Below are 20,291 nucleotides of genomic sequence, written 5' to 3' on the forward strand. Positions count from 1 at the left end.
AGGCAGCTGGAAGCAGGATCTCACCATTTGTACCCTGGGGTCCCTGTGTCCTTAGCCGCTTTAGACCCAGAGCTGAAACAACTAGGCCAGCCCAGCCATGTGGTTGAGGGGGCCCAAGACCTAGTTTAACCACCTGTACTGGGGCCAATTTCCCACTTAATCAGGAAAAAGGAGAAAAATACATTAGTCTTGAATAGTAGCAGGAGATTAAATTCAAATCCTGCAACACAAACGGTCTTAAGTATTTTTTTCTCCTTCACCCAAAACTTTTAAATTCTGCTTCTGCAATCTGATGCTTGCTAATCTGCCTTATTCCATCTGCATTTATTGTTTTGCGTTTCTAACCGCTGGGAGATTAACACTCACCCTCTTTCTTCTTGGAGGGAATTTTCCCGTGAGACTGCGAGGCTGCACCAGAAACTGTGTTTGGTTTTTTTGTTTTTCCCAAGCGTTGATCTGATTCGATTCAATTCAGTTCAACTCAGATATATCTGGAGGACTTTCTCTGTGCCAGGTACTGAGGGAGTCCAACGTATTATTTCAATCATTTTTCTGTTCAGTAAACTTTTGTCTGCTACTTCTCAAATCCACCCCCGCAGGCCTTTTTCAAGTTCACCGTGCACGCACTGTGGGCTTCCCTGCAGGAACTTTGACCTTCACACTGCCATGTCTCCAGCACCCCTGCACACAGTAGGCGCTCAATTAATGCTTGTGGACTGAGTGAGTGAACAACTCTGCCTTTGGTCCGACATGTCCTCTCTGAGAGGGTCCGGGGTCCCCGGCAGAAGAACGTCAGGGTCAGGCAGGAGCTCAGGCTCATATTTGGAGCTTGATGAACATTTGTAACCCCAGCTGATCCGGCACCCACTGGGAAGATCATGGGCTCCGGGGTCAGATACTATGGGAGGAAACCTCAGCTCTGCCACATTCTTGGCGATGGGGAAAATGCTCAGTCTCTTTAAGCCTTGACTCCCTTATCTGTAAAACGGGGGTCTTGGTGGCATCTGCCTTATTTTGAGGATGAAGCAATTTAAAATAAAGCTTGTGCCTGGCACATCGTAGTCGTTCAACTAACTGATTATTCTCCTAATGCCTCCCCCCAGCACACACACACCATTGCCTTCACTGTGGGGCCCAAGCCCCTTTTCCAGCTGATCTCCTACTGTGTTCAGATAAGGGATGCCAGAGGCCTCAGCACAGAAATCGGCAGCTAGTCTCCTCCTCCCTCTCATTCATGCAGCAACTGTCTGTTGGGTGCCTTTCACGTGCCAGGCACAGCTCCAGGTACCAGGGACACGGTGATGTCAACATGAAGCCCCTGCCTGCCGTAAGGCCTGCTGAAGCTTACGGTCCACCGGGGAAGCGGATGATCTGCCAGTAAGCACGTGAACAAGCTCACTCTAAGCAGATGTGAGCGCTCAGAAGGAAATAAGCCAGATAAACGTGGCAGCAAGCGATCGGATTGAGAATGCTGGTCATGGCTGAGCATCTCAGCAGGGAGAACGGCAGGGGCAAAGGCCCTGAGGTGGGGAATGTGTCTGGCTGGTCTCCTGGAGTGAGCAGGGGAGAGAGGTGGGAAAGGAGAGCAGGGATGCAGTGGGACTAGACAGTGTGGGGCTTTGTGCAGGTTCCGTGCCTGGCTTTGTACTTCTAGCCTCCCCCCGGTCCGGGACGTCTGTGAATCAGTGGACTGTGGATGCGAGTGCTCGCTGAGTCACCTCTGCCTCACCGTGGGGCCCAGTCTCATCTTCTCACGAAAGACCCGGTTCACTGATTTTCCTTCCCTGAATTGGTCACCGCCCAGCAGAAGCCGAAGGAACCAAAATCTCGAGAGCTTTGTTCGTTTTTAATTTCCAACCTTCTCATCCATTCGTTTATTCACTCAACAAATCTTTGTGAGACGTATATGACATGCTGAATATTTTGCTGGGCTCTGAGGACAACTCACATACCAGCCCAGAGCCTAGAGATTTCAATGCCTCAGCTTTCCCATCTATAAAATGGGCAGGCTGGAACTGACGTCTACGAACTACTTCTCTTCTGGAGTCCGGACGACAGTGGAGAAGTCTGTAAATATCTCTGCCCAACATCACATGTACAAGAGAGGGCTTGGAGGGAGAGGCGGAGAGACTCCTCTTGTTCCCAAACTTAGGAGACAAAAGGTCCCCCCCCTGTTGAGTCTCGTAGCTCCATTGCCCACCCACTCCGGCTCCGACCGATCCAAAACCTGTAAAAGATTTAAGAGATCACTGACTCACCTCTCCTTCCTGAGCTGCGGTGAGGAAAGAAGTCCTTTAAGCTGCCTTCTCTGTTTGTCTCCTGATCCAGAGACCCGAGTCACTGGGCTGGGAGCTATTTGCAAGGCTGCACTTTTTGGTTAACAAAAAATTTCTCTGCTCATAGCCAAGGGGAGGGGCGGGACAACCAGAACCCCACTTCTTCTTTTGGTAAGAAGTCATCTTTTCTTCTCTCCGGGAACCGTCTGGGCATGTGGGAGGAGTATGGAGAGGCGATGTTGTCCAGAGGGAAAGGTTTGGGCGCTGCGGGTAGCCCGCTTACCAGCTCTATGACCTTAGGCAAGTCACCGTACCTCCCTGACCCTCAGTCTCCTCTTCAGTAAAATAGGAATAATAATAAATTGGTTTCTGAGACAACTAAATAAAATCTATAAATTGCCTTGTGCATGGTAAGCCAATAATCGGTGTCAAGTATTATTAACACAAATACAGGGACATTATGAATCGAGAATAATTGCATTCCCTCCGTGATATCCACCTGTTAGCTAATATGGCACCTCACTGGCTTAGGGTGGGCTTCAGAGGCACCAGATGTCTCCACGAGAGTGAATAGTAGTGCATCCCCCCCTCCCCGCCCCCCACCCCCCGCCCCCTGCCTCTGGTCACGTTCCTTCCTTCCCAGTGAGTAACTGCAAGCCTTCAGGTGGCCCAGAGGCCAATAAACATCGGTGCACAGACTTGCTGGCCATCAGGAAATGCAAATTAAAGCAACAAGATGCCAATGCGCACCCATTAGATTGCCAGAACATCTGATACCACATGAAACAGTCTGAGGCCGCCCTATGTAGATCAGAGCTGCGGGGATGGGATAGGGATACCCTACCAGTGGGAATGAATCTCAGTGTGGCCAGTTTGGCAACAGCTGCTAAAGTCGGGAAGGTGCACGCCCCACAATTCAGAGGTCCTGTTTGAGAACGTCCCCACTGGAGAGACTTTCACGTTTGCACAAAGAAGCATGCACAGGCCTGCCCAGGATGGCACAATTCATACAGCAAGGAATCGGAAACAACGTAAATGTTTCTCAACAAGGCAGGGACAGAAGACTAAATGAGAATACTAGGCAGCAGTGAAAAGGAACGAACTAGCTCTGTGTGAATTAATACGAGTCGATCTCCACAATGTCGGGAGAAAGTAGGAAAATGCATAATGGCCTACGCAGAATACCATAAATAGTGACATACACTGTATCATTCACAGATAAACGCATACTCATAAAGGCATAAAAAGAAGCCCGGAAGATGAAGCCCTCCTTACGATGGTTCCAGCGGGGGAGGGGAGGGGTGGGGGGAGGGGGAGGGGGCCGGGGAGATTTCAGAGCCGTAATGTTTTCTTTCTTAAAAGAAACATTTGGAAGTGAACATGCCAACCGGCTCACACATAACTCTGGGTGGCGAAAATATGGGTTTTGTTATCTTACTCACGGTTATGTCCTGTGTATTCTTTTCAACAAGAGAAATGAAAAGGAAGCCCGTCACAGAAAACACCGGCTAAGGAATGTGGAAGGAATGATAGCTTTAGAGAGCCACCGTATTTTAAGTGCTAGGCTTGTTTCAGATGACGACCCTCAGCGAATGGTGGTTGGGGACCAGGATGTGGAAGGTGCCAAAGTGCCACCTGCAGGGGACACTAATTGTGGAGGGGGCAGGGGGCGTTTCGTGTCGCCACCTTAACAGGTGATCCAATCCGGCCTCGCCACGTGGGGGACAGTTGGCCCCACGTACCATTCGATGAGATTCAATAGGAAGAACACGCCACCCCCTGGGAGGGCTTCTCCCCCAAATCCTAGAGAGTGCCCAGCCCTAGCATTCTGCTTTCAGGAAGTCACACAGGATAGAGGAACCTGTTAAACCACAGCCGAGGAAGCAGTCAGAGAGGCACATGTGGGACGTTCTATAAGAGAGAGGGTGAGTCCATGCCAGACAAACAAATGAAAGGAAAAGAAGATTAAAAAAAGAAAGAAAGAAGAAAGAGCGAAAGGGAGGGGACTGTTCTACACCCCAAAACTGGCTATAAAGAGACACAACCGCCAAATCCCATAGTTGACCCTTGACGGGATTTTGATTCAAAAGAGGCTGCCAAGGGGCGCCTGGGTGGCTCAGACAGTTAAGTGTCTTCAGCTCGGGTCACGATCTCACAGTTTGTGGGTTCGAGCCCCGCATCGGGCTCTGTGCTGACAGCTCGGAGCCTGGAGCCTGCTTCGGATTCTGGGTCTGCCTCTCTATCTCCGCCTCCCCCGATTGCACTCTGTCTCTCTGTCTCCATCTCTCAAAAATAAATAAAACATTAAAAACATAATAAAAAAAAAATAGGGGTGCCTGGGTGGCTCAGTTGGTTAAGCATCCAACTTCAGTTCAGGTCATGATCTCGCAGTCCATGAGTTCGAGCCCCACGTCGGGCTCTGTGCTGACAGCTCAGAGCCTGGAGCCTTCTTCTGATTCTATGTCTCCCTCTCTCTCTGCCCATCTCCCACTTGTGCTCTCTCTGAAATAACAAATGAATAAACTTTAAAAAATAAATAAATAAAAATAAAATAAATAAATAAATGGCACTGTAGAGGTTTCTTTAAAAAAAAAAACAAAACAACAAAACAAAAAACAAAAATGGAGGCAGCCAAAAAAAGGCTTTGTAGGACAGCAGGTGAAATTTGAATATGGACTAGATATTGGGTGGTGTCTTGAATTACTGCTGATTTTCTTAGGTGTGGAAATGGTAAGTCTATGGGAGAGAACGTCCCCGTCTTGGGAGATGTCCGCTGAAGCATTGAGGAGTGAATGTCACAGTCTGCAAAGCTTTCAGATGTCCCCACGGGAAAGTAGATAGTAGGACACCCATGTGAACACTGGTTAAGCCTTGCAAGACGGTCTGTGGGTATCCCTTCTACGTTACTTTTCCCTCTTCTCTGAGTTTTGAATTTTTCACCATAAAAATTTTGAGGGAAAATTTTTTTAAATGGAAAGAGAAACTAAGTCTTCCCACCAAAGCTGGGGCTCTTCCTGTAGAAACTGCTCTTTGCTCCTTTGAAGCAGGTTTTGCTAAAGGTATTTAGCATTTCTGAGAAATTAGCACAAATCGAGGGAATAGGTACATTAGCAATACAGGAAATTCACATCTGAGTCGTATATGTAAATTGCAATCATGAAAATCAGGGCTTTCACTGCATTTCTAAGAAATGTCCTTTTTGGGACACTCTTGCTTTTGTCTTACCTCTAGGACTCTCTCAGAGAAGGTTCAAGAGTACGGCCTCAGAGGGACCGGGGGAGGGGGGTTGGCAGACAGCAGGCTGTGGATAAGACAAACCCTCGCTGCGTCAGAGAGACCAGAACACCTAGCTTGGGCAAAACGTTCTCAGGTCCAAAATACCACCAACGCCCTCGTGTAGAGGGGAACAGTCTCATTGGAAAATATCAGTCAACGTGACAACCTTTCCTCTGACCAAGTAATCCACTTAGGGAATTCAATCCAGTCTATGAGACACAAAGACAAAATATATGTTAAATGAACATATATATAAAGGGTTTAGAATAGTGCCTGCAACATGGTAAGTGCCACATAAATGCTCACTGTTGTTATTTCCAATGAGCATTTTAAGAGATTGTTTAAAAAGGTAAGAATTGATTGATAGGATATATCAAGTGAAAAAAGGTCATGTTTACAGTGTGTTTAATCTGTATAGACCAGCAATTGTGTAAAAAAAAATGTATGTTGGGTGGGAGGGCTGAGGCGAAATCTATCATCCATCGACACATACATGTGTGTAAATGCCAGGGCTTTGCGGAAGCCTGTGTGAACCAGATCTGGTCACAGTTGCTGCCTCCAAGCAGGGAAAGGGCCGACTAGAGTATCTAGATATGAGAGAAGTTTCTTTTTTGTCACTATATTCCCTTTCACACCGTGTGAATTTTTCTTTACCGTGTGCTCATTTTAACTGTTTAGGTCCACATATTTGAATGAATCAGCTCCCAAACCTGGACGTATACAAGGGATCTTTACCCTGGGTTCCAGAACTCTTCTGTCCCCTTAAGTGTGGAGCTTAAAATTAGAATCTTGCGTCCCCCGCCCGCCCCGGGAGACAGCTCGGAGAGGGCTGGTTTCAGAATGAGGCTCAGAAGTCTCCAGCACCTGTTCTGAGGGAGCCCAGGGAGGAGGGGACTCTATTTTCATGGGTCGTGAAATCTGAGCTCAGAGGCAGCAATAATAATAATTGTTAACAATTGTGTGGCACTGGTGGGGAGGGGTCACATGAGCTTTGGTCTGTGCTGTTCAGCTTCACATTCATCCATTAGATCAGGAGAAAATGAGGCCCTTGGAGGTTGGACAACTCCTTCCAAAAATGTCCCATAGCTTTGCTCTGTCTGGCTTAACAAAATCTGACACCAACCAAAAGAAGTCAGAAGAAAGTTGTGGATAATCCCCTCTGTATGTTCCTGTTTACTTTTTTTAAACATAATTTATTGTCAGATTGGTTTCCATACAACACCCAGTGCTCATCCCAACAAGTGTCCTCCTCAGTGCCCGTCACCCATTTCCCCCTCTCCCCCATCCCCCATCAACCCTCAGTTTGTTCTCAGTATTTAAGAGTCTCTTATGGTTTGCCTCCCTCCCTCTCCCCTGTATGTAACTTTTTCCCCCCTTCCCCTCCCCTGTATGTTCCTGTTTATACGAAGTTCAGGAACAAGCAAAATGAATCTATGGGGACAGAAGTCAGGATGATGGCTATTCTGCGGTGGTGGGGTGACTTCCCGAAGGGGCAGTGAGGGGGCCTTCTGGGGGGCTCCAAATGTCCAAAGTCCTGATCTGGGTAGCGTTGTCTGGGCACGCATATAGTAAGCATTCATTGACCTGTACACTCAAAATTCATGCATTTCACTTCATGTAAATTACACTTCTGATGAAAGAAAATAGAACGCAAATAAAATCCATTATCTGTAAAAGGTGTTTGAGCGACAGCACTAACCAGCTTCGATCAGCAATGAGACTTTGGGAAACTCTACTGTTCTGTTCCTGGCCACCCTACAAATCAGATTGGATTGTATTTGATTTTCATTTTCTGCCTAACCCATGCCTGCTTTCTAACTCCAAAGTGCTATCTCATTGAGCAAGGCAATGTGTTGTGGCTGCAGAAAATAGCAATCAGTCTAGCGAGTCTGTTTCTGGAAGGCAGTCTGCTCGATAGACAGAGACCGCTTTTTAACGGTCAGAACTAACCCCCCGGGAGCCAGCTGCTTTGTGAGGCGGTGAGAGCCCCAGCTCTGGGTAAGAAGGTAAGGAGGAGACCCACTGAGGGCAGCCAACATTGACTCTGGGCTTTCATCAGGCAGAAAGTTCCTGGCAACAGTGTCTGTGACTGTCTCTGGCTCCCAACCCCACCCCGCAGCTTTGTTACTTTTCACTGACACAAGTAATACCTAAGTATCTTCTCTGTGTAAAAATTAAAGCGTTACAAATAGGACTAAAGTCACCTTTGACCATCACCCCCAAACCTCGTCCCCTCTTGTTCTACCCTGTTCTACCCTGAGGCAACCATCGTCATCATGCCCCCATGTGTAGGGGGCCATGGAGAATGCGATTCATGACTCTGCTTCACAAAAAGGTATCTTACCGTAGGTATCAGGCTACAAACTCCTTTTTTTTTTTTTTTTTTTTGTTTTTCACTCAGTGATTTGTCTTGACCATCACTCCACATCACTGCCTACAGATCTGTCTCCTCTAGATCTATGAATATCTCCATTATAATATCCCTGGTTACGACCTGTGAACCTCACTTTATCCGGCCATGCTCTGTGGGTTGGACATTTATGTTGTTTCCAGATGCTCCCTAGTATTAGCTAGGCTTCCGCGAACAGCGCTGTGCACCTGCGGCACATGGCGGAGAATTTCTGGGTTGTGGGTTGGGTGTAGGCTGTGCGTTTTCATTGGTCCTGGCAGATTGCCCTCCAAAATGGTAGTACCAACCCCCTCCCTCCAGCAGGGCGTGAGGTCACATTTCCCTAGATCACCTCTAGTTCTCGGCATTATCAAAGTTTCAGATTTTGCCAACCTGACGGATGAAAATTCCTTCTTCATTGTTGAGGTTGTGTTTCTCTGATTTTTGAGCCCGAGCACTTTTTAGGCTTACCAATCATTTGTATGTCCTCTGCTGTTGTCTCAGGTCAGGTTCATCCAAATCAGCCTTTCGCTTTCCTCCCTTCTGCCCTCGCTCCTGTCCTAACTGCTTCCTGGGATGCCCTCCTGCTTCCCCTCCACCTGCCTGATTCCTTCCCATCCCTCAAACTTCCTTCCTAGATGCCATGGGCTCCTAAATTTGTCTCACTCCAGTCTTAATCCCATGGAGGGAGTTGGGAAGCCATGGAAATCAAGTCACAAGAGTGTGATGAGGGCTACGGTGCTAATCCTCCATATTGTTTCTTGAGAACTTGCTACATGCTGAGAACTTGCCCTAAGAATTTAACTGTGCCCCTTCCATTCTCCCAACAACCCGTGAGCCAGGAACTGTTGTTATACCCACTTATGAGGAGAGAAAATGGAGGCACAGAGAAGTTAAGTGAATTGTCTCCAAGGCTTCCTGCTGGTAAGTGGCCGGGCTGAGATTCAAACCCAGGCTGTCCTGCTCTAGTGTCAGCCTGTTGAGTGCTTTGATACGGGTAAGGATAGGGCTTAGGAAGCACAGAGAAATCAGGGATGGCTTCCCGGAGGAGTTGGCCCCTCAGTGGAGCCTGAGGACCAAACAAGAGATGACCCCGCAATGAAATAGGAAATGGTCGTCAAGGAAGGGGGAAGGGCCTGAAGCTGGAGAGCTGGTTCGTCCTGGGTGCAGCCTGGGGTGTGTGCCAGGGGGCAGGAAACCAGGTCCAAGTGCGGGGTCAGGGCCAGATGGGGGTCATACCAGAGTCTATACCTCATCTCAAGGCCAGACCAGCCCCCCCTGCTCTGCGGGCCCTGCCGGGCAGCATGCAGGGGAGGCTCCGCAGACAGCACCGTTGGGGACTCCTGAAGCACGCCCAGGCCACCCGCCTCGGCTCCTACCACGCAGGTGCAGGGGCGGGAGGGGGTGCCGCTGATTTACATCCTACAGGTTGGGGGGAAAACCCAGGAAGTGCAGCTCAGGCACTAATCAAATCTAAGGCTAATAATAAACGTCCTGAGTAATGAGTGGCTTGGGCCGGAGCAGGCGAGGTGGCCGGACCCGGGCGGGCCCGGAGTGGTGTGAGTAGCCGGGGAGGTGGCCGGGTGGGGGGGCAGTGGGGGCAAGGAGGGCTTGGCCAGGGGCGCCCCGCATGGGTTCGGTGGGGTTCGGCGCGAGTAGCACCCACGGCAGATGGACAAGCTCGGGCTTGTCTGGGGGCCACCCCAAGTCTGGGGGCTCTGGGGGTTTGCAGCTTGCACGCCGGGAGAGGAGCTGGGAGGCTGGGGGGTAGGTATGCACCTTCTGCATCCATCCCCTGACTTTAACAATTATCAACGTATGGCCAGCCTTAGATCGTCTACGCCCGCCATTTTCCCCCTCCAGCCCCACTGGATCATCTTAAAGCTAATAACAAACATTGTATTCTTTGATGTGTGGATGCCTCAGCAGCCATCTCTTAAAAACTTTTTCAGAAAACAACACCCAGAAAACTAACCATCACGGCCTGACCAATTCTGAAAATTCTGAAAATTCTGACCCCCCAGTACTAGGACCAAATAGCCGATCAGGGTTGAGGTTTCCCAATTGTCTGATCAATGTCTTTTCCAGTCGGTTTGTTCAAATCAGGATCTGAGCCCAGACCACATTCTACCTTTGATTGTATGTGTTAATCTAGAGCAATTCCCATCTGGTCTCATTTATTCCCCCTGCTGTTTATTTATTGAAGAACCTGGATCGTATGCCCTGTAGAATTTTTATCAGGGTTTTAAAGGTTCGTTCAAAGTGACAGAGCAGGAAGCATAGGTTGCTGGAGACGATGGGACCCACGCTGCTGCTCTGTCCCCCACACGTCAGGCAAGGAGTCTATCTTTTCTCTGATTCCTTTTTGCATCCAGTGACCATGTCCCCAGACATGTCCCCAGCGAAGGGCTCAAATGTATAAAATTTCTGAGATAGCCGGAACAGGTGAGGACGCCCACCTTGACACAGGGTGAAAGTGCCGGGGCCTCCAGGACCACGGGCTGAGAATCGGTCAGAACCGTGACCCAGTGCTGAGCGAGGCTGCCTGGCACAGCAGAATCGGTACCGGCCTGCAGTCAGGGGTTCTGGCTCCCCATGTTCACGGACTCACCGTGTGACCTTGGACGGGCCCTTCACCTCTCCAGACTCTGTTTCCCCAGCTGCATAATGAAGAAGAGTCTCTGCCCCGCCAGATGTCCCTCAAAACCTCACAAGGGCTCCGAACCCTCCAGAAGCCCTCTTGAGGAGTCACAAGCAAAGGTTCCGAGAAGGGCTGTGCAACTTCTTTCGCAGGCTTCTATTCTGCCCAGCCTGTGTCGGTCCTGGGGTTTTCCTGCCCTCCTTTGGGGCTGGATGATGGTTCTGGGATTTTATGTAGGTCCAGGTGGAGGTTGGGGAGTGGGGAGCAGCCACGGCACCCTCTGGTCTGCTGGTTGTCAACCATCTGCCAACTATGTCCCCATCAGTCTCCACAGCTTGCTGGCTTCCAGACCATGAATGAGTCTTAGAAGCTCTCTAGGGCTGCCCTGTCCAATCTAACCCAACGCCCACCCAGCCATCCCTCCACAGTGGGTTAGCACCCTCCCTCTCCTGTCCCCAAATGAGGGAAGGGTCAGAGGTCTCTTTTTAATTTTGTGTGATTCTTTGGCGTTTTAAATTTGCTTGTTGAGGGGCGCCTGGGTGGCTCAGTTGGTTAAGCAGCCGACTCTTGATTTCGGCTCAGGTCATGATCTCACGGTTTGTGAGTTCAAGCCGTGCATGGGGCTCTGTGCTCTCAGCTCTGCACAGAGCCTGCTTGGGATTCTCTCTCTCTGCCTTTCCCCCCTCCTCTCTCTCTCTCTCTCTCTCTCTCTCAAAATAAATAAGTAAACTTTTTAAAAAATTGGCTTTTTGAGTAGGTAGTGGTCACGCTTTGCAAGCCCAGACAGTATAAAAAGGTATATAATATGAAGTCTTCTTCCCTCCCTGTCCCCCATCTGCCCAGTTCCTGCCTCCCCTGGAATAAACAGCCTTACCGACATATAATTTACATGCCTGAAAGTTTACCCATTTAAAGTGTACAAGTCAATGTTATTTATTATAGTTACAGACTTGTGCAATCATCACTATAATCTAATTTTAGAACATTTTCACCACTCCCCACCCCTCAGTCCCTCCACGCCCCCAGCCTTAGGCTTACCACTGATTTACTTTCTGTCTCTATCCATTTGCCTAATTTGGACCACTTTATAAAAATTGAACGTGGTTTTGCAACTTTCTGTCTCTACCAATTTGCCTACCGTGGGCCATTTTATAAAAATTGAATGTGGTGCTTTGCAACTGGCTGCTTCTTCTTAGCATGATGTTTTTAAGGTTCATTCATGTTGTGGCACATGTCAGCACTTTGTTCCTCTTTATTTATGGCCAAATTATATTCCGTTTAACGGATATGCCACGTTTTGTTTATCCATTCGTCGTGTGGTGGACATTTGGGCCGTTTCTGCTGTTTGGCTATTATGAATAATGCTGCCGTGAACTTTCGTGTTCAAGTATTTGGGGTGACATATATTTTCATTTTTCTTGGAAGTGCGATCGCAGCATCTTGTGGCAATTCTGTGTTGAACATTTTGAGAAACTACCAGATTGTTTCCCACAGTAGATGACCATCTGATCATCTTGCTTCAAATTCTCCACATCCTCACCAACACTTGTCATTTTCCATCTTTTCATTATAACTATCTTAGTAGGTATCTCAGTGTCACGTTGATTTGCATTTCCCTAATTGACAAATGATGTTGGGCGCCTTTTCCTGTGCTGATTCAGATGTATTTTTGGAAAAATGTCTAACTCCTTAACCCATTTTTAAATTGAGATGTTTCTTCATTGTTCAGTTGTAAGCATTCTTTATATATTCTGGATCCCTTAACAAATATATGATTTGCAAATGTTTCCTCCACGTCTGTGGACTGTCCTTTTCTTTTCTTTCTTTTCTTTTTTTTTTCTAATTATTTCATTTATTTTGAGAGAGAGAGAGAGAGAGAGGCAGAGAGAGAGGGAGAGAGAGAATCCCAAGTGAGGCTCGATTTCACAAACTGTGAGATCACTACCTGAGCCCAAATCAAGAATCAGACACTTAACCAACTGAGCCACCCAAGCACCCCCCCTTTTATTTTCTTGATGGTATTTTGTGAAACCCAAATGTGTTTGATTTTCATGAAGTTTAATCTCTTCATCTTCTCTATAGTCATTTATGCATTTTGTGTCATTGCCTAACCCCAAATAATGAAGATTCACTCCTGTTTTCTTCTAAGCTTGTCGTTTTAGCTCTTACATTTAGATCTATGATCCACTGTGAGTTAATTTTTGTGTGTGGTGTGAGGTAGGCGTCGAAATTTGTTCTCTTACACATGGCTATCCTGTTGTCTCAGCACTATTTGTTGAGAAGATTATCCTTTCTCCCATTGAATTGCCTTGGTACCCTTATCAACTGAACATAAATGCTAAGCTTTATTTGTGGACTCTCAATTCTATTCCATTGGTCTATGCTTATCTTTATGCCAGTATCACACTGTCTTATTTACTATTGCTTTGTAGTAAGTTTTTGAAATTGAAAAGTGTGAGTCTCCCAGCTATGTTTTTCTTTTTCAGGATTGTTTTGGCTCTTCTGGGTCCTTTGCATTTCCATAAGATTTTAGGATCAGCTGTCAAATTCTGCGGAAAAGCCAGTTGGTATTTTTATTAGGATTTCATTGAATCTGTAGAATAATTTGGGGAATATTGCCATCTTAACAATATTAAGTCTTTCAATCCATGAACATAGGCTGTCTCTCCATTTATTTAGGTCTTGAAATTCTTCTTTCAACAATGTTTTGTAGTTTTCAGTGTACAAGTTTTACACTTTTTTGTTAAATTTATTTCTAAAAATTGTATTTAAAACACCATTTTTTGTTTCTTATGTTTCTTTGCGGTGTTTTGTTACATATATACCAACTCTTATAGATTTGAACTTCCCCCCTTTTTGCAAAAATAAAGAAAGAAGGAAGGAAGGAAGGAGGGAAGGAAGGAAGGACAGAAGAAAGAAAGAAGGAAGAAAGAAAGAAAGAAAGAAAGAAAGAAAGAAACCCTGTTTATTTTTATTTTTGTTTTTCCACATAATATATCTTGGAGTTCTTTCATAGTAATATATAAAGAGCTTCCTCATTCTTTTTTATAGGTGCATAGTCCAGTATATAAGAATATTATAATTTACTCATTCACTCCCTTATTCATGGGCAGTTGGTTTTTCCCCAATATTCTGCTATTACGAACATTGCTGTATTATCTCACACTTTGAGATAAATCAGAGTTTGATCACTATATCAGTGGTAAATACATCAGTAATTTTGACAAATGTTGTCAAATTGCCCTCCACGAGGGTTATCCCTGTTTCCTCTCTTTCCATGGTGAATGAGAGTGCCAGTTTCCTTATGGCCCTGCCAATAGAAGGTGCAATTAAGCTTCTGGATTTTTAAGTCTATTAAGGAAAGATAGAATCAGCATAGTTTGAATTTATCTGTCTATTAGGAATGAGACCAAACATCTTTATGATGTTTTCCCCTGTCTGTGAACTGCCTGTTCATTGTGTTTGCCCAATTTTCTATTGGGTAGCTGGCCTTTTCCTTTCTGTTTATAGATAAGAGATGCAAGTGTTTTGTTTCCATTTTTCATTTGCCTTTGGACTTTCCTTGAGGTGTTTTTGGCCATGTTTGGTGATTTTTTGTTTGCTTGTTCTGTGTAGTCTATTTTATCAGTCCTTTTACAGATTTTGGATATGGTGTCATAGTTAAAAAAGTCTTTCATATTCTAAGGTTATAAAGAAATATCAGGTCATTTTTTTCTTTAGAATTTTAATAATCTTATTGTTTTCCACATTTAAATCTTTGGGCTATTTTTTTTTTTTTTTTTTTTTTTGGGACAGAGAGAGACAGAGCATGAACGGGGGAGGGGCAGAGAGAGAGGGAGACACAGAATCGGAAACAGGCTCCAGGCTCCGAGCCATCAGCCCAGAGCCTGACGCGGGGCTCGAACCCACAGACCGCGAGATCGTGACCTGGCTGAAGTTGGACGCTTAACCGACTGCGCCACCCAGGCGCCCCTGGGTTATTTTTTTAATAGAGGGGAAATTATTTCCTGTGCTAGTTTCTGGCCCAGTTATTTTTTAAAAAAAAAAAATTGTTTTGATGTCTGTTTATTTATTTATTTATTTAGGTTTATTCATTTTTGAGAGAGAGAGACAGAGTGTGAGCAGGGGAGGGGCAGAGAGAGAGAGAGGGAGACACAGAATCCAAAGCAGGGTACAGGCTCTGAGCTGTCAGAACAGAGCTGGACATGGGGCTTGAACTCAAACCGTGAGATCATGACCTGAGCCAAAGTTGGGCACTTAACTGACTGGGCCACCCAGGCGCCCCATAATGTTTACTTATTTTTTGACAGAGAGAGAGAGACAGAGTGCTAGCGGGGGAGGGGCAGAGAGAGAGGGAGGGGCAGACACAGAATCCGAACCAGGTTCCAGGCTCTGAGCTGCCAGCACAGAGCCTGACACAGGGCTCGAACCCACCAACCGTGGGATCATGACCTGAGCTGAAGTCGGACGCTTAACTGACTGAGCCACCCAGGCGCCCCTCTGGCTCAGTTACTTTGTTTCTGTCAAGAATATCCTCCCCTAAGTTTTGAAAGCAAAAGCCAGCATTTTTTTCTCCTCTCCCTCTGCCAAGACACCTTTACCCTGAGTCCTACTTGAATGACAGAAATGCAGGCGGGGGAGGGGGCAGAATAAAACTTAAATATTGTCCCAATCCAGCTGTCTATAACACAGTGCAAAAATGGAGACTGCTTTTCATTCCACAAGTCTTTACTGGGGACAATGATGGACAAGGTCATTTATGAGGTCATTTATCAAGGACCTACTGTGTCCTGCTATTATGGAAGGCACCGGATACAGAGATGAATGAGAGTGTCAGGAGACAGAATGGTGACTCCCAAAGGTCAAATTACAAAACAAGAACCATCACCAGGAAGACATGCTCAGGCCACACGGTCATCCAGGGGGGCACATGTAAGAGCTCAGAGGAGAGGCAAGGGGGCGAGGCAGCTATGGGGGCAAGTGTTTTTAGAAAATTATGACGCTTAAGCCACAGGTTGAGGTTGTGGGAGCAGTTCCCAGGCCTGGAGTGCTAATTTGATGATACTATTATTATTAATAATAATAATAATGTCATAATAATTCTCTATCATTATGATTATATGGTTTTATATTACCGTAAGATGATTTTAATTGTGACTACAATTAATCCATTATATTTTTTGCCACTTATATCAGACTAATAACTGCCACTTGGCAGCTTCGTCTCTGGCCAGTTATACGCATGTCACGTACACGTCCTTGAGGGAAACTTCTCTGCAGAGGGAAGCCCGGAACGTCCATTTTGCAGATAACGAAAACCGAGGTTTTGTGCCCTTTCCCAAGGTGATCGGTAATGACACGAGGCATAACTGTGCTTTCCCCACCACAGACCCCTTTGCTCTCTCACGCATGTTCTGCCACTGAACTGTGGCAAATCGATTTTCAAAATGAGCTAACAGGAGGCAAAAACTACAATGGGTAGAAATGGTCGGCCCCTTTCTACAAACACGAGAGGGGCCCCTGGGTGGCTCAGTCGGTTAGGCGTCCGACTCTTGCTCTCACCTCAGGTCTTGGTCTTGATCTCAGGGTCATGAGTTCAGGCTCCATGTTGGGCCTTGTGCTGGGCGCGAAACCTACTTTTAAAAAAAAAATTCCCTATAAGCACAAAACTGAGAAAGTGACTTGACTAGTACTCCCGGGACTCAGTTTAGTTCTGACTTAGATCCAGCGTGGGGATGGTGGGCTCACCACCCTGACAATCTCTGAAAGGTAGTTTTGGGTGCAGGTGGGAGCTCCCAGGGGTTAGTCTCAGAGCTATTTTCAATACCTCAGAAGAGCCTGGTAAGAAATCACGTACAACAAACCGAAATGAAAAGCCACCTTCTCGTTTCCTTCTTTGCCTCCTCCCCTCCCCCTCCTCTCTCCCTCCTCTCCCTTCTTCACGGGAATAAAAGCAGGCTTCTAAGTGGTCATTGCCAGTTCTCCCACATGTGCCCCAGGTGTCAGGCTGTGACCTCCTCCGGGGCACACACCCCATCTCTTCATGTTGGAATCTCCTTCTGACCCCTCCCCGCCCCCCCCCCCCGCCCCACTGACAGCCTAGTTCAAAGCCCCCAGCTCATGTGTTTACTCAAAGATTGGTGAGAAATTCCTCCTGTCTTGAAGCTTTTTTTGGTCCCTTCTTTTCAAGTCACGTTGACAGATTTTCTTGGCAAAATTCCAAAGAACGAGAAGGAGTTGCTGAGGCTTTTATCCATCTTGCTTCTTTCTCATGGGGACAGGACCCTCTCCCCACCATGGAGAAAGACACAGGGTTGTCTTGGGTCCTTGTGGCAGGAACTGGCCCTTTTAATTTTCCCTTGACCCAGGTCCAGGCCTTGGCCAGTACAATACTCCATAGTGCAAGGAGTGGCAATGTTAATAAGGGCAATAGCTCAGGGGGTTAACCTTTTACTAATTGCACAGTACCATACCAGGCAAAGCACCTGCCATGCATGTAATAACCACAATGGCCTTATGAAGTCAGCAATAACATCCCCATTTTACAGATGAGGACACTGCGTTTCAAGGAGGCAAAGTTCTGCCCAAGGTCACACAGCTAGGAAGTGCTGGACCCGGGATATATAGTCCAGTGGTTTCCAGCCATTGCTACCTGAATGTCCAGAATATGATATGCACACACTGCTAGTTATTGACTTTTCGATTTTAGACATTGTACATTAATTTCCTGCTTTCTAAGACGAGAACTCAACTCTTACATCATCCTCTGTGTACCCACCACCTCCCCTCCACCCAGTCTCCCAGAGCACGGTGTTTAGTTAGATCCATGGAGACGGAGAGCAGTTCTGGCGCCAGCAATGGGGCTGACCCCATGGCAGATGTGGCAGGACCAGCCGACCATACTCCCGACAGCCTGCGCATCTGTCCACTCTGACGCCCTCAGGATTTCCAGAGTCCATCAACAATGGAAATTCTTTTGGATCCCCCCGGTCAACCCCAGTGCTCAAGGGTAGACTGCCAGCTAATCGGTTTGCCCCCAAATGTAAAACCCTCCACGGTATCGTTCTCCCTTTTCTTCTTCCTCTCTCTCCTCAGTCCTGGTATTGCCTTTGTTCCTTGACAGTGGTCCAATGACTGTCCCCGCTCACGCAGATGAGGAAACTCTTGTATGGGAAGCATAAGTCAGAGTCCTTGAGTTATTCACTGACAGTTGCTCACACGTTTATGATGCTGTGAATTTTGTTCCCAGCTGAACTATCCGTGTGCTATGATTTCCCTCGCGTTGACAGCGCCTGAGTTCTCTCTGCACGTGTCAGCGATTTATCCTCAGCTCTGTGACAAACCCAGCCTGTCAGTTGGTCAAACATACTCACTTGTCTATTATTTCAATGTTCATCAGAGACATTCCTTCCCTCTTTTATTTTAGCTGGGACAGTGTTCCCTCCAGGCCTGCAGGCAGCTGTCCCCCGAGATTTCCTTCGGCATCATTCTGAGAATTTCTACCTGCACCTCTTTGCTGAGATGGATCCTGTGTTTCTCCCCGACTTGTCACCATTTGGCTTACTCCCTACATTGGATGGAGTGTATCCCCCAGCAGCTTACCAAGTCACCACTATCTAGATCCAAAATCTCTCATCATCCCAGCTTTCCCCTCCCCTCAGCCCCTGGTAACCCCTGGTCTACTTTCCACCGCCATGAATTCGCCTATTCTAGGTGCCTCGTGTAAGCAGAATCAGACAGTAGCTGTCTTTTCGTGGCTGGTTTATTTCACTTACCATAAGGTCTTCAAGGTTCATCCGTGTTGCTGCATGTGTCCGTACTTTACTCATGTTAATAACTGAGTAATATTCCAATATATATATAGCACTTTTTATTTATCCCTTCATTTATCGATGAACACGGGCTTTCCACTTTCGGTCTATTGTGCATAATGCTGCTGTGAACATTAGTGTACAAGTATCTATGTGAATCGCTGCTTTCAGGTCCTTTGGATGTATATCTAGGAGTGGAATTGCTGGGTCACATGGTAGCTCTATACGTAACTTTGTGAGGAAACGTCAAAGTGTTTTCTATAATAGTTGCAGCATTTTTCATTCCCGCAATCAATGCATGAGGGTCCCAATTTCTCCACATTCTTGTCAAGACTCATTTTTCACTTTTTGGATAATAGCCATTCTAATGAGCATGAAGTGGTGTCTCACTGTAGTTTCGATTCAAATTTCTCCAATGACTGGCGATGTTGAGTATTTTTATATGCTTATGGGCCATTTGGATGCCATCTTTGGGGAAACGTCAACTCAAGTCTTTCGCCCAGTTTTGACTTGAGTTGTTTCTGTTTTGGCTGTTGAGTCTCAGGAGTTTTTTATGTCTTCTGCCTATTAATCCCTTATCAGAGATGTTATTTGCAAATATTTGCTCCCATTCTGTGAGCTTTTTGTTTTTACTGTCTTGATGGACAGAAGTTTTTAATTTTTTTTTTTTTTTTAATTTTTTTTTTTTCAACGTTTTCCATTTATTTTTGGGACAGAGAGAGACAGAGCATGAACGGGGGAGGGGCAGAGAGAGAGGGAGACACAGAATCGGAAACAGGCTCCAGGCTCCGAGCCATCAGCCCAGAGCCTGACGCGGGGCTCGAACTCACAGACCGCGAGATCGTGACCTGGCTGAAGTCGGACGCTTAACCGACTGCGCCACCCAGGCGCCCCAGAAGTTTTTAATTTTGATGAAACATATCTAAGTGTTGTATCAAAAGTGGAATTACCAGATGGAATGCGTGAAGGTGTTACCCGGTTTTCCTCTAAAAGTTTTATAGTTTTAGTCTGAAGTTTAGGTCTTTGATACATTTGAAGGTAATCCTCCAACTCTTCTTATTCTTCAAAATTACTTTGGCCTATTCAGGGCCCCTTGCAATTCCATATGAAGTTTTAGGATGAATTCTTGTATCTGTGTAAAAAAGTCACCGGGATTTTGTTAAGGACTGTAATGAATCTGTAGATCACTTTGGGGAGTATTGCCATTTGAACAACATTAAGTCTTCCAGTCCATGAACATAGGATGTCTTTTATTTAGGCTTCTTTAATTTCAGCAGTGTTTTGTAGTTTTTCAGGATATACTTTTTTTTTTGTCACCATGGTTAAATTTATTCCTAAATATTTTATTCTTTTTTTACGCATTTGTAAATGGAATTGTTTTCTTAATTTCCTTTCAGGATTGTTTGTTGCAAATATGTGTGTGTGTGTGTGTGTGTGTGTGTGTGTGTGTATTTGTGTATGTATATATATACTTGCATATAGATATATTCGTGTATATATATATTTGTGTGTGTGTATGTATATATATATATATTTGCGTGTGTGTGTGTGTGCATTGGTTTTGTATCCTACAACTTAATATTAGTTCTAACAGGTGTGTGTGTGTGTGTGTGTGTGTGTGTGTGTAACTTTTAGGGACTTGACATGTAAGATCATGTCATCTGTGAACAGAGATAATTTTATTTTCTCCTTTCCAATTTGGATACCTTATTTCTTTTTCTTGCCTAATTTCTCTGGCTAGAACTTTCAGTACTATGTTCAATTGATGGAGGAAAAGTAGGCTTTCTTGTCTTGTTGCTGATCTTAGGAGAGAAGCTCTTAGTCTTTCATCATTGGGTAGGATGTCAACTGTGAGTTTTTTCATATATGGTTTTTATCATATTGAGGAAATTCTCCTC

General features: G+C 46.0%; 1 protein-coding gene across 1 annotated transcript in view; it reads left to right on the plus strand.

The window, feature by feature from the left end:
- The first annotated feature begins 9,401 nt into the window (after nt 1-9,401).
- Nucleotides 9,402-20,291, plus strand: part of TNFRSF13B (TNF receptor superfamily member 13B) — a 38,540-nt gene continuing 27,650 nt past the window's right edge. Inside the window, exon 1 of the mRNA XM_042916746.1 lies at nt 9,402-9,500. Within this exon, the coding sequence (XP_042772680.1) occupies nt 9,443-9,500 (58 nt within the window). The 5' untranslated portion in view covers nt 9,402-9,442. The remainder of the gene's footprint in view (nt 9,501-20,291) is intronic.

Source organism: Panthera leo, chromosome E1, assembly GCF_018350215.1.
Source record: "Panthera leo isolate Ple1 chromosome E1, P.leo_Ple1_pat1.1, whole genome shotgun sequence".
NCBI classification, from domain to species: Eukaryota; Metazoa; Chordata; class Mammalia; order Carnivora; family Felidae; genus Panthera; species Panthera leo.